The sequence below is a fragment of the Triticum urartu genome, chromosome 1, assembly GCF_003073215.2.
Source record: "Triticum urartu cultivar G1812 chromosome 1, Tu2.1, whole genome shotgun sequence".
Classification (NCBI taxonomy): Eukaryota; Viridiplantae; Streptophyta; class Magnoliopsida; order Poales; family Poaceae; genus Triticum; species Triticum urartu.
In genome coordinates, this window is record NC_053022.1 from 6,180,866 (window position 1) to 6,195,815 (window position 14,950).

General features: G+C 46.6%; 2 protein-coding genes across 2 annotated transcripts; one reads left to right on the forward strand and one right to left on the reverse strand.

Moving 5' to 3' along the window:
* The first annotated feature begins 280 nt into the window (after nucleotides 1–280).
* On the forward strand, nucleotides 281–1,909 carry LOC125511541 (protein NEN4-like). The gene has a single exon (XM_048677152.1). The coding sequence runs from the start codon at nucleotides 737–739 to the stop codon at nucleotides 1,670–1,672; it is 936 nt and encodes a 311-aa protein (XP_048533109.1). The 5' UTR covers nucleotides 281–736; the 3' UTR covers nucleotides 1,673–1,909.
* Nucleotides 1,910–3,027: 1,118 nt separating this feature from the next.
* Nucleotides 3,028–5,767, reverse strand: LOC125541669. Its single transcript, XM_048705017.1, has 4 exons — nucleotides 5,533–5,767; nucleotides 4,662–4,951; nucleotides 3,866–3,926; nucleotides 3,028–3,769 (listed from the first exon to the last, which is right to left on the reverse strand). Exons 2-4 carry the CDS (start codon nucleotides 4,916–4,918, stop codon nucleotides 3,497–3,499), a joined length of 591 nt encoding a protein of 196 aa, XP_048560974.1. The 5' UTR covers nucleotides 4,919–4,951; nucleotides 5,533–5,767; the 3' UTR covers nucleotides 3,028–3,496.
* Between the last annotated feature and the right edge of the window lie 9,183 nt (nucleotides 5,768–14,950).

Below are 14,950 nucleotides of genomic sequence, written 5' to 3' on the forward strand. Positions count from 1 at the left end.
ATGCAAATTGCGGGCCTTATCGACCAATTTCAGACATATTTATTTATTTGGATTTTCAAAATTCTCTAAATTTAAGTCTTGCTTGAATTTGGCCGAATAATTCAAGGGTAAATATATTCCGGCGCCCACCGACGAATCTACTGGAATTTCGTCAAAATTTCGGTCGATGTCTGTTTACGTACAGTACATACGGACGGACGGACAAACACAAAAGAAGAATTGGTCCATGTGATGGGAAGAAGAAAAGAGAAAATGAAACGGGCTCTTGCATTGGTAGTAACTTAGCAAGGTGGATAATGTTGTTGCATGCTTGTGAAACTTGGAATCTTGCACCCTATCAACATGAGAGAGTAGGTTGAGATGTTGAGGTAAGTAACTAACTAACTTGCATGCCCTACCTTCCTTTTTGAGCAAGCCGCTAGCTTTGCTTCCACTGTTGGAAGTCCCCAAGCACAAAACTCATGCACCGTCCACCCCAAGCAACCCCTCTCCTCTCCAAGAAATATTCTTCCTCTTCTTCTTCTTCTTCTTCTTCCCTCTCAGCTCGTCTCTCTAGCTTAGCATGCATGCGTGCTCCCGCCATTGATCCTCAAAGCTTATATATACGCGGTACACCAGGCTCCTCCGACAAGACAAGATCATCTCTTCTCCCATCCTTGCCCTCCTCCATTGATCCGTTCCTTCAAGCAAGAAACAAACAAACAAACAGAGCTCCACCGCCAAGAAACCTCCACCAATGGCGACCACCAAGAAGAGGGAGATGGTGTTCTTCGACGTGGAGGCGGCGCAGTCCCCGTCGCCGCCCGGCGAGTGCCGCCTGCTGGAGTTCGCTGCCATCCTCGTCTGCCCGCGCCGCCTCGTCGAGGTCTCCAGCTACTCCACCCTCATCCGTCCCGACGACGTCGCCAACGACGGCAGTGTCCACCTCCCCTCCTCGGCCCCCTCGTTCGAGGACGTCTTCCCGGACATCTTCGAGCTGCTGGACGGCCGCGTGTGGGCGGGCCACGGCATCCGGCGCTCGGGCTGCCCGCGGGTGCGCGAGGCCTTCGCCGCCTTCGGCCTGCCCGCGCCGGAGCCCGTGGGCGTCGTCGACTCGCTCGACGTGCTCCTCGCGCAGGGCAGCTTCGGGCGGGCCGTCGCCGGGGACGACGGTCAGGACGATGAGGCGGCGGCGGCGGCCCTGGCGGAGCACTTCGGGATCGGCGCGCGGCGGGCGCGGGGGCTCCGGTGCCTGGACGGCGCCCGCGTGAGCCTCGAGGTGCTCAAGCACTGCGCCGGCGTGCTGCTGCTCGAGTCCAGCCTCCGCGGCGACGTGCCCGCCGGCGCCAGCCGCAGGAGCACGCCCGCGGCGACGCCCACGCCTAGCAGCAGCAACAACAACAACACGTTGGAGAAGGCGTTTGCCCGCGCGTCGGCCAAGACGACGACGCCGGCGAAGGCGGCCACCGCTCCTACTCCTCCGTCTCCTGCTGCTGCTTCTCCGGCGGCTGTTCAGAAGGTGAGTACGAGCACGGGGAAGAGGGACAGCACGGGGAAGGTGGTGGTGGTGGTGAAGAAGGGAGCGACAGCGGCAACTGTGACGACAACGACGGCTACCGGAGGTCGCCGGGTGCGGCCGCCTGCGCCGCCGTTCAGCATGATCCTCAGGCACTCGAGGGCCGTCATCAGATGAGATGATGATGATACAACCAATCATCTCATCTCACCACTGATTATTGCACAGCTTAATTGTAGTTCTGATCCATTAATTTATTCACATTTGCATTCCTTCATTCATTTGTAAATTGTACACACTTGTAAATTGGCTAGGCTGTGTTCATGGTTATCCTTAACTCAGGTTTAGTTTGACAGCAATGATTGTTGTAACCATCACCATCATCATCATGTTGTAAAAAGACAGTCCATTTCATTTTATTTGTAAATAAATGATGCATTTCATTTCATTTGCCTCAATCTATGAATAGCAATTCATCATTCATCTCTGGGTTTCTTGTTTCTGTTCTGTCTGAGTGGTTAGATCAGGCTATTCACATGGATTGTATCTAGAGTATTTTATCCCCTTTGATTCCTACCATAAGAATCGAGCCTAGAAAAAACAAGAAGCAAGAACAAGAACACGAATTTGAGGCAATTGTTATTGTAACCATCATCATCAAGATGTTCTTCTCCCTCAATTGGAGCATCACCAATTTGCTAATACTGTTATTATTGCAAGATGAGATGTAACCAGTTGTTGTACAGGAGTAACAAGAATAGCAATTCATCATTCAATTATTGGTTATGTTTTGTTAGGCTATTCATATGGATTGTATCTCTTGATGATTCCTTCCTGGAGGTAGTTTTGTTTATTTGATGGTGATTCCTAGGACAAGAAAATATTGAACAGAGACAAAACAAAAAGCAAGAACAAGAACAAACGTCTGTCTCATCTTTGTCCATCACCATCGGCATCAGATTCATCCACACCAACTAGAATTGAGCAGCATCCCATCAACATCCAAAGGAAAGACAACAAGAATTCTTCATCTCATCTCACCCTTGCTTGGGACCAAACAAAACAACACTCCATATACATATATAAAGTTTCATTTCACTACACATCAGCATCAGCTTTGCAACAAACACCCTCCAAAGGGCAACAAGAATTGATAGTCTCTTGGCCAACAACACTTTGATTTCAAAAGGATACTAACAAGGCCAGACAAAGTACAATTCAAGGGCAACACAAGATTGTCCATCTTTTGGCCCACAACACCTCATTTGCTACAATAAGAGGTTAACCAAAGCCAGACAAGGTACAATTCATGTTACAGCAGTATTGTTCATACAGATTGGACCAAGTTCACCTAAAAATAAGGGTCAGTGAAAATTACATCAAGCCAAGAAGTGTGCACACAAAAGCCCCACCACAGGCTGCAAACACAAAATGAACCAGGGCGGCTGATGCTGCCTAAGAACTGTGTAAAGAAAACTATATGATGACAGCTGAATGTCAACATCAAAATTCACAGATAGATGCTATGATAATACCACAGGAACAAAGAGGATTTAATATAATAATATAATAGTTTCTTAATTATGCATCTGAATGCAGGGCAGACGGTATTTACAGACTCTGAACACACCATGGACTGGGACACTTGCTAGACTCTGAACACACCCATGGACTGGGGACACTTGCTAGACACAAGACACACACACATTACACAAGATGTAGATACAGGACACAACGGACGGGAGACCTCGCCTATGTACATAACCGAAAGCTCTCTGCGATTGCGCAGTTTCAAAAGCGACAACCAGGCGGGCGACGATGAGGACTCAACTCAACTCAACTAGATAAACTCTGACTCGAATAGGTACTACTAGCTTAGCTTAGGATTAAAGGGACTAGCTGTATCTCGGGGGCGGAAAATTTACATGTTGGGGGGGTGGGGTGCGGGTGCAAAATGGCGCTAATGGTCAATGGTGAATTGGTGGTATGGCGAAAATGCTCTCAGGCAAAGGTGACTGCACAATGGTTCTCTTTGTTCCCGCAGGCAAAGCCTTCAATCCTCACTTTCGGGCTACTACTCGCCCCGCAAGACGGAGAGCCTACTTCAGCTCTTCCACCAAGCATCTTGCTGAATGGGCTCCCTAGAGGAGAAAAACAGGGGGTATTCCTACCAAACTGCGGATCATTCACAATGGGGTTGTTAGTGCGGACGGGAGGCGAGCCACAGAAAAAGCCCGCCTGGCCGTTGGAATCGGTATCAACATCAGGGTCATTCTGAAAGGCAAGATACAAACAATCTCGTATCAGATATCAATGATGTGGTGCTGTATATGATAAACAGGAACTGGCGATTTAAAGCACCAAGGTTACCTTGCTGAGGATGAGATCAAGGATATCAGAGGCGGAGTCTGTTCTATACACCGGTAGCGTCCTGCAAAAATCAAAGCAACATAGGTCAGACTCGCTTAATTTGTCGCTACTGAACTTTTGTAACGGTACCCAGACGGTTATGAAATGTGCCGTGCAAATGGTATATAACTCTAAATTATGTCCCCTGCCTACTTTGTCGGGACATACAACCGTATGCTGTTTGCATACTATGCCGTTGCGTGCTTATGCTTCTAGTTAAGCATTTAGTGTTGTCTCATGAAAGAAGCTATCGACCGTTATAGCCTTATATGTCAAGTCTGTTCTACTTCACTAATTTTTGTTGGTTCAATTGAGGCATGGTGTGCTCGCAAGATGCAAACCCTAAACCAACTTTGTTGCCTACTTTGTCATCGTACGTGCACGCTTTGCTGTCTGCAGGTTCTGATAACGTGTGCATGCTTCGCTGCCTTCCTAGCTTCTGGTAAGGTATAGTTAGTGATGTCCCATGTAATAATCTCTCGACCGTTATAAGCACCCTACATCATGTTTCTTTTCCCTCCAAAAAAAAATCCTAGCTACCTTGCATGCTTATGCCTACTTGCTGCTGCACAAGATTAATAATAGAGTGTACGCCTTATTACACAATCATGATTCTAACAAGATCATATGCAACCTCGTAGCTGACTACGCTAATACCACATATCAATCAGCAATTCAAGTTAAATTAACTAAACACACAACAACATGTATGCAAGCAACTGGATGATGATGATGATGAGAGAGTTACCACACCCACCCGTTGTTAGGCCTGGAGGTGGCCCTGCCGAAGGGCTCGACGGGGTGTGGAGGACGGGCCGGGCGTCGCGGCAGCGGGCATATGACCTCGATGCGGGCCGGCTGTGCCGCCACGGCCACGTCCATCTGCCAGAACCTCGACCTTCGGTCAGGCGCCGCCACCATCAGGGGCTCTCCCCAGGGGCAGAGCTGCTGCTGCTGCTGCTGGGTGGGCGTGGCCCCTCCGCCCGCGCTGAGCCTCATGGTGTAGTGCTCCATGCCTGCCTCCTTGCGACGTTCGGCCTCCTGCAACTGCAAGAAGAAGAAGAAACAGAGTAGTTGATCAAGACGCAGGAAATTTGTCTGTTGTTGGCAGCGGTAGATTGTGCTGCGTGTAGAAGAGTAGTTGATCCGCAGGTGAAATCACGCACGCGTGCATAAAATAAGGCGCGGATTCTTGCGCTGCGGATAAAATTATTTTCTTGGTCAACATGCATACATGGAGGAGGAAATCTTGCACATGGTGGCGGTGGTGGGGAAAGTGGTCTTTTAATTTACTTATTTTTTTTGATACAAGTGTGAGCGGATCTGCTGTTGGTGCGGGGGAAGCGTTAGGTGGGATTCCTGGGAAATCCGGGAGGGGAACCCTCAGATCCGCCCCCGCTCGCGCCAGAAATCGGCGGAGCGGGGAGCCGACGGCAATGGAGGGCCGACAGGAAAAATCCACGCAGCGGAGAAATCGAAGAAGGTGGGAGGGGGTGAAATCCGGCGACGGACAAAGAACCCTTACATAGGGGGGACACGAAGGAGCATGGAGAGAAGAAGAAGGGAACACTGAAATTTGAAAATCCAAGAGCGGCATGGATAGATCCGGTTCAGAGAGAGGCGCTCACCGGAAAGACGCTAGCAGATCCGCCCCTGGACGCTCCTCCTTCTCCTCGTCGTCGGCGTCGTACGGTCTTCTTGTTCCAGGCCGAAAGAAACCCTACCTACCTACCTACCTAGCAGCAGCAGCAGCAGCACCTCCTCGCCATGGCCCTGCCGCCGCTGCACATGTATTACCAAGGTGTGGGTCGGGTCGGGGCGGAGTGAAGGGAGTCTGGGTGGCTGGCCTTGCGACGGCCACACGCCCCGCGCCCCCTTCTTATCGCGGCGGGAGCGGCCTACACCGGATGACACGTGGGGGCGGCCACCTGCCCATGGCCCGCACGTCACCCTCTTCCTGCCTGCGGTTTCTCTCTTTCCGCCCCCTCCCCCTCCCCCTCCCCCGCGCCCGCCCAAAGTATACGCGATTAATACGAGCAAGCAATCCTGTACGATCAATGCACTCCACTATACAAATACTACTCACAAATGCATATACATATATACACACACACGCTTCACTCCATTAACAAGTCCACTTTCAGCAGGCGGTAAATACTCCACCATCAAATCAAATCAAATCATTTATACACACACACACACACATTGATCTTCCACCATCAATGTGTTGTGTGCATACATTGCACACACACACATCATCATCTCACAAAAAATGTGTATATCTCAAAAGATACGCGTAGCGCATGCATTTCCACGCAACACATATACGCTCCGCGCGCTTTCGAAACAAGAAATTTATGCGCGCGTGCCCTCCTATTTTATTCTATATATGCCTCGCATGTGCGCTTTTGATGGGTACATTTCTGTGTACGCGTGCGTGCGTGCGTGTAGATTAATGCCCACCGTGTATTGTGCGTGCGGTGGAGCTAACGGCTCGAAGGCGAGGGGTTTCGGACGGCCTTCTGCTATGTTGTTGGTATATATGCCTGACTAACTTACTTACGCACTGCTGGTATACTATACTAGTGGTGCTAAACCGTTGCTTTCGCTCGCGGATGAGCTCGGTTTATTCTATTACTTCCATGCCATGTTGTTAACGGGATTGTTTGAGGTTTTCTTTCCTCTTCTAGCTAGGTACAAGTGGGTGGGCATGGGTGGTTGCATGTGTCGGTTACTACCGGGGTCGGCGGTGCGGTGTTTCCCTTCCCTCGTGTACAATGATGATTGTCGTTCACTGTTCTTGCTTATGTTCCCTGCCTTCTTATACACTTTTTGTTGCACCTTGCGTGTGTTTGAAACTAAGCTCGAAAGCGAGGGTTTCGAACGTTCTAGGGTTGTGTGGTTGGTATCACCTCTAGCCTATTAGGGTTCTGGGGCGGACCAGTTAGCCTTCATGTAGGCTTGCGTTGCGTCATACACGTACTGAAACTGGGCTCGAAAAGCGAGGTTTTCACCCGTCTACAATCATAGTGGATAATGGATGTATTTGTCGCATATGGATGGAAACATCTAACCCATCTTGTCTAGGGTTTTTCTGGCTAGGCAGAAACAACGGTTGCGCATTCGCTTCATGCGTCCATTGTCGCTAGTCTCGGTAATGCGCTGTATCTTCTTGGCTGCCCTTGCGACGGACGGCCACACGCCCCCCCCCCTTCTTATCGCAGTGGGAGCGGGCTGCATCGGATGGCACGTAGGGGCGGCCACCTGGCCCTGGCTATGGCCCGCACGTCACCCTCCTTTCCTGTCTGCGGTTTATTCCTTCCGGGTAAACGACCGGGCCACCGCCACAGCCCCCGCGCCCGCCCAAAGTATTGTACGCTCCTCCGAGGTGATTAATACTCGTCCTCTCTTAGTTTACAGGGCGTGCGCATACCCCTAGGCTATCAATTTGACCAACCTGATACAAATCATATATTACAAAAAATATACCAATATAAACTTCAGATTTTCTATTTTCAAACGGTATAATTTTTGTGTTATATAGTTTATATTAAAGTGATAAAATTGGCAACTAGGTATACACGCAGGGCTTGTAAACTGAAACGAAGGGAGTACAAGCAATCCGTACAATCAATGCAGTCAGCCTATACAAATACAAATGCATATATACGCTTTCATTATTACCCAACTCCACTCTCAGCAGGTGGTAAAACCATCAAATCAAATGCTACACACAATCTCCCACCATCAATATGCGTACATATCGCACACAAATCATAATATATACTATATCACACACACATCATCAATATATCACACACAAATCATCAATCAATATATGTTCCGCAAAAAAATCAATATATATCAAATGCCATGATCTCCCACCATCAATGCAGTCTATACAAATGCATATATACTCCATATATACGCTTCCATTAACATCTTCACTTTCGGCAGCTAGTAAAACCATCAAATAAAATGGTACATACAATCTTCCACCATCAATATGTGTGTGTGTGCGCGCGCGTGTGTGTATTGCACATACATATCATCTCATAAAATTTATGTATGTGTGTATACTACACGCATCCTCTCGAAAGATATGCTATGCACATACATTTCCACACAGCACATATACGCTTTGGTGTGCGCTTTTAAAACAAAAAAAATTATGCGCATGCCTTGTGCTCTATTTGTTTCATGGGTAGGTTTGTGTGTACATGTATGTGTAGATTAACGTCCACCACGTACGGTGGAGCCAACGGCTCGAAAGCGAGGGTTTCTGGATGGCCTTGTACTATGATGTTGGTATCTACGTTTGACTTACTTACGCACTACTAGTATACTAGTGTTAAACCGTTGCTTTCGCACGCGGATGCGCTAGGCACAAGTGTGTGCAATGGTTTATTCTGCTACTTCCATGCCATGTTGTTAACGGATTCGTTTGTCGTTTCTTGATGGACGGGGACATCGCGAACCTTCGTCTCTCCAGATGTTTCTTTTTCTTCTTCTAGCTAGGTAGAAGCGGGTGGACACGAGTGGTTGCACGTGTCGGTTACTATCGGGGTCGGCGGTTGCGTCGTATCCCTCCCTTCGTGTCGAATGGTGACTGTCGTTAACTGTTCTTACTTATGTTCCCTAACTTCTTATGCGCTTATGTTGCACCTTGCGTGTATTTGAAACTGAGCTCGAAAGTGAGGGTTCCGAAGGTTTTAGGGTTGTGTGGCTGGTATCAACTCTAGCCTATCAGCGTTCTGGAGCGGACCAGTTAGCCTTCATGTAGGCTTGCGTTGTGTCAAACACGTACTGAAACTGAGCTCAAAAAGCGAGGGTTTTGACCGGTCTAGGATTTATACTGGCTAATAGATATGTTTGTCGCATATGGATGGAAACATCTAACCCATCTCGTCTAGGGTTTCTCTGGCAAGGCGGAAACAACGACTGCACATTGGTTTCACATGTCCGTTATTGCTAGTCTCGGTAATGCGTCGTATCTCCCGTGTGCAATGATGACGGGCGTTTTTTGTCAATATTGTCGACTCTCGGTTGGCTTTGCCTACTTGTTTTCGTGATATCCGAGGGTCCCACTTGGCAACGCTAGCTATTCCAAAATAGTTAGATAAATTATCACATTTTTCATGTTGGTAACGGGTCTATTTATCGTCAATCGATGCAAAAAATCGTAACTCTAACGGAAACAAAGGTTCTCTTGCAACTCCTACAAAAAAAGGGTTCTCTAACTAGGCGGAAACAAGGAGCACAAGTTTGGCTGCATGCATCAATTACCGCCACAAACAGATTGGCTTCCCAATCGAATGGCGATTGGCATTTCTTTTTGTTTCTATTTTTTTATAGCATCGGCTCTTGGTTGGCTTTCCTTACTCGTTTTGTCGATATTTGAGGGTGCCACTTGGCAACATGAGTCCTTCCAAAGCATATAGATAAATTATTGCACCCATCGTGTTGGTAATGGATTTGTTTGTCGTCTATGGGCGGAGACATCGTAATCCATTCGTCACATCTAGGGTTTCTTCTCACTATGCAGAAACCATGGGAGACATGGTTGTTTGCATGCGCTCATTACATTGATACTAGGCAGTGCAGTGTATCCTTCGTGTGGGATGATGATTAGTATTTTGTTTATGTCTCATGTTTTGTTTGTATCGTCAACTCTCGCTTGACTTTTACTAGTTTCTGCAATGTCTGCTTGGCAATGCGAACCCTTTCAAATGAAATAGATAAATCTAATGCCTTTTCAACTGCTCCCGAATCATACTAACATGAAGAAAATATTGGCTTTTTTTCACTATTAAACACAACATGTTATTATAATTCAACAAGCATGTCTATTTCACTCATTTTTCAACGCTCACAGTTTTGCCCCCCCCCCCCATTATTCAAATTAGTACAATGGTGTTTAGATTATTTATACATTGTTGACTCGAGATTCTCAAGGACGTACTAAATTAGAATTGAGAGCGACAACAAAGGTTTAGGTAATTACACCAGATTTATACATTATTGTAGTTGTTCTAGAACAAATCATTGCTTCTAGTGAACAGATCGTTGCACATGTTTGTTGAATTGTATAACCTCTATAGCAAGTTAGTGGTCTACTGGTGGACATATCATAATCCATTGCTTTTGGATTTTTCCCGTACAATGTTAGGGAGAGTGTGATTGGGTGCATGCTTCCATTCATCGGTTACAACTGAGCTCGGCAATGTCAACTACCTCTCGCGTGGGATAGTGATTGTTGTTATGTTTTTGTTTTCATTTTGACCATATCATCGAATCTATCACGTAGTGCTTGTCTCGGTGATGTCTAATGGTGCCACTTGGCAACATGAGTCCTTCGAAAGCAACTAAACAACATACTGTATGATTGGTTGCATCACTGAGTTTTAATGAGAAGTTGGCTATGTTCGCGTGATGATGATGAACAATATGTTTATGTTTTTTATCATCGGCAACTCAATGATGCCCGACCCTGGCATTGTTTGCAATGTGAATCCTTCCAGAAAAATAAATACATTCAATGGTTCTTGCACTCATGCAACTTCGAGAAGCGCATTTGGTAGTTTTTTTACAGGCAAATAGAACACATCATCGTAATCGCATTCCAGTTTTGTAACTTCTGATACTATGATTGTTTTGTATAGAGAATTATCTTAACCCACCATAGGGGAAGATATTATATATGAGAGAAGAAGCATCAGATAACAATATTGATATCCTTCCATTTTATTTACACCATAGAGCACCGGCCTACAATCAAACTCAACACAACCAATGTACACAGTACAGTAAACCATCCACTAACGTGTCATCAGCCCTTGAATCATAGCAAAACTTTGCAGTCTCATGTGCCATGCTATTCACGTCTCTATTAACGTTTAATGACTTGAAATGCAATAGTATTTTCACCATTGTAGTCGCCTTATTCTTCAAATCAACTAAGGTGTGGATCTATCAGTAGTGTCAGATAGGAAATTAAACACATACCGTATTTAGTCTCCAGAACAACCTGCTTCTGCACAGGCACTACGATATACAAATCAGATATGCACGTAACTCAGCCTCCTCCACAATTGAAAAAGGCATCTTCACCATGCGCCTGCGCTCGCCGCACATTACCGAGGTGTGTGTGTGTGTGTGTGTGTGGAACAGGGAGGCCTTCTTCTTTTTCCTTGGGCTGGGGGCGGGGGCAAAAGGAGTGGTGAAGGGTGAGAGGGGGAGATGAAGGAAATATGCCCTAGAGGCAATAATAAAGTTGTTATTTATATTTCCTTATATTATGATAAATGTTTATATTCATGCTAGAATTGTATTAACCGGAAACTTAGTACATGTGTGAATACATAGACAAACAGAATGTCACTAGTATGCCTCTACTTGACTAGCTCGTTGAATCAATGATGTTATGTTTCCTAACCATAGACATGAGTTGTCATTTGATTAACGGGATCACATCATTAGAGAATGATGTGATTGACTTGACCCATCCATTAGCTTAGCACGATGATCGTTTAGTTTGTTGCTATTGCTTTCTCCATAACTTATACATGTTCCTATGACTATGAGATCATGCAACTCCCGAATACCGGAGGAACACTTTGTGTGCTACCAAACGTCACAACGTAACTGGGTGATTATAAAGGTGCTCTACAGGTGTCTCCGATGGTGTTTGTTGAGTTGGCATAGATCGAGATTAGGATTTGTCACTCCGATTGTCGGAGAGGTATCTCTGGGCCCTCACATCAATATAAGCCTTGCAAGCAATGTGACTAATGAGTTAGTTGCAGGATGATGCATTACGGAACGAGTAAAGAGACTTGCCGATAACGAGATTGAACTAGGTATTGAGATACTGATGATCAAATCTCGAGCAAATAACATATCGATGACAAAGGGAACAACGTATGCGGTTTGACCGATAAAGATATTCGTAGAATATGTGAGAGCCAATATGAACATCCAGGTTCCTCTATTGGTTATTGACCGGAGACATGTCTTGGTCATGTCTACATAGTTCTCGAACCCGTAGGGTCCGCACGCTTAACGTTCGGTGACGACCGGTATTATGAGTTTATGTGTTTTGATGTATCGAAGGTAGTTCGGAGTCCCGGATTTGATCACGGACATGTCGAGAAGTCTCGAAATGGTCGAGACGTAAAGATCGATATATTGGAAGCCTATGTTTGGACATCGAATTGGTTCCGGATGAGTTCGGGCATTTTCCGGAGTACCGGGAGGTTACCGGAACCCCCGGGGAGTATATGGGCCTTATTGGGCCTTAGTGGAATAGAGGAGAGGGAGGGAAAAGGTGTGAGGCGCGCCCCCTAGCCCAATCCGAATTGGGTGGGGGCCGCCCCCCCTTCCTTTCCCCTCTCCTCCCCTTCCTTCTCTCCTACTCCTACTACTTGGAAGGGGGGAATCCTACTCCCGGTGGGAGTAGAACTCCCCTAGGGCGCGCCATAGAGGGCTGGCCCTCCCCCCTCCTCCACTCCTTTATATACGGGGGAGGGGGCACCCCATAGACACACAAGTTGATCATTGATCCCTTAGCCGTGTGCGGTGCCCCCCTCCACCATAATCCACCTCGGGCATATCATCGTAGTGCTTAGGCGAAGCCCTGCGACAGTAGCATCATCATCCCCATCATCATGCCGTCGTGCTGACGAAGCTCTCCCTCGACACTCAACTGGATCGAGAGTTCGTGGGACGTCACCGAGCTGAACGTGTGAAGATCGTGGAGGTGCCGTACTTTCGGTATTCGGATCGGTCGATCGTGAAGACGTACGACTACATCAACCGCGTTGTCATAACGCTTCCGCTTACGGTCTACGAGGGTACGCGGACAACACTTTTCCCCTCTCGTTGCTATGCATCACCATGATCCTGCGTGTGCATAGGATTTTTTTTTAAATTACTGCGTTCCCCAATAGGAGAGGCCTTCTTCTTCGAGGGAGGGAGTCTGGCTGCTCTTGCGACTACCACACGCCCTGCAACCTCCTTATCGCACTGCGAGGGGGCTACACCAGATGAAACACGGGGGGGGGGGGGGGGGGGGGGGGGGGGCGACACTTGACACTGGCCCACACAGCACCCTCCTGCAGTTTCTTCCGAGTAAACGGCCAGGCCCCTCCCCGGTGCCTGGCGAAAGAAAGTATACGCCGTAGGGGTGATTAATACAAGCAATCATATCTAATCAATGCAGTCTATACAAACACATATTCGGTTTCATTAACATCTCCACTTTTAAGCAACCTTGTACTATCAATGCAGTCTATACAAATGCATATATATAAGCTTCCATTATTAGCAACTTAAAACCCATTGATGCTTTTCACATTGGGCAGGTTGTAAACATACGTACCAAATGCCACAATCTTCCACCATCAATGCATAGGTATTGCACATGTATCATCTCGCATAAATTATATACACCACACACATCCTCTACAAAGATACACATAGCACATACGCTCCCTCACATAGTCCTACCACTGGACCCCAAAAAGGCATAGTCCTACGGAAAACACATGTAAGCACATGGTTTCTACTTCCGGCACACGCGCACACATATACATTTTTGTGAGGTTTAACAAAAGATATGCATGCATTTTTTATCCGACCGTCGTACACGTGTAGTCTGATGGATATGTACATTTGTGTGTAGATTAACGCCAACCATGTATGTATTGTGAAGCCGAGCTCAAAAGCGAGGGATTCTGGACAACTTTGCACTATGTTGTTGGTATACACGTCTGGCTTAAGCAGTGGTAGTATACTACTTGCCTGTGAAGTTTGATGGATGGATTTATATATAGATTAGCATCCACCACGTATCGGAGCCGAGGGCTCAAAAGCGAGGGTTTTGGGATGGCCGGCCTTGGATTGTGTGGTTTAGCATATACGTCTGACTTGCACAGTGCTAGTATGCTAGTGTTAAAACGTCGCCTTTAGATGTGGATGTGCTAGGCACAAGTGGGCACAAACAGTTGCACATGCTGAGTACAACCAAGCTCGGCGGTGCATTGTACTCCTCGTGTGGGAAGGTATGTGATTGCCATTGATCGTTGTGTTTCTGGTCACTGGCTTTTTGATACGCTTATGTTGCATCTTACGTGTATTGAAACTGAGCTTTACAGCAAGGATTTTGCCCGGTCAAGGGTTAGGTGGTCCGTATCATCTTTGAATTTTTTATACGCATATGTTGCATCTTACATGTATTAAAACTGAGCTGTAAAGCAAGGGTTTTTTTCCTAGTAAGGGTTATCTGGTCCGTATCACCTCTCGTCTAGTAGCAATCTAGGTTATACCAATGCTTTTCGGTTATGAGCGTATCACATACAGGTACAAAATTGTTGCATCATTGGTATTGGTAATGGTTTTTTTGATCGTGTGTCCAAAGAAACATTTAACAAGTCGCATCTAGGGTTTTTTCTGGCTAGGCGGAAACAAGGGACGCAAAATGGCTACGCTTGTTCATTACGGCAGCCTCAGCTATGTGACATATCTCCCGTGTGGAATGATAGCTAGTGTTTTGTTTGCCAGTATTTTTGACTCCTGATTAGCTTTGCTTGATGTTTGAAGGTCCCACTTGGCAACGCGAGCCCTTCCAAAAGAAATAGATAAATTATTATATTTTTCACATTGGTAATAGATTTTTTTGTCATTAAACAATGGAGAAAACGTAATCCATGACACATAGGGTTCCCTAGCTAAGCAAAGACAAGGGGGCGTGAGATTGGTTGGATGAATCGATTACCACCACACTCAATGGTGAGGGCGTATCTCCATGTGGAATAGTGATTGCCGTTTAGTTTTTGTTTTTTTTCCTATAACGGTGACTCCCGGTTGGCTTTTCTAACTTGTTTCTGCGATGTTTGAGTGTGTCACTTGGCAACCCTAGTCTTCCGGGTAAACGTCCCCCATGCCCGGCTAAAGAAACGAAAGTATACATACATACATACATACATGCATACATACATACATACACACGCTCCTCCGGGGTGACTAATTACAAACAATCTGTACAAT

Bases quoted from the DNA above. Each gene is read 5' to 3' on its own strand.
- LOC125511541 (XM_048677152.1), top strand. From the start codon at position 737: ATGGCGACCACCAAGAAGAGGGAGATGGTGTTCTTCGACGTGGAGGCG.
- LOC125541669 (XM_048705017.1), bottom strand. From the start codon at position 4,918: ATGGAGCACTACACCATGAGGCTCAGCGCGGGCGGAGGGGCCACGCCC. The intron at 3,927-4,661 runs GTGGGTGTGGTA...TGATTTTTGCAG, and splicing joins ACCTCCAGGCCTAACAACGG to GACGCTACCGGTGTATAGAA. The intron at 3,770-3,865 runs GTAACCTTGGTG...CTTGCCTTTCAG, and splicing joins TTGATCTCATCCTCAGCAAG to AATGACCCTGATGTTGATAC.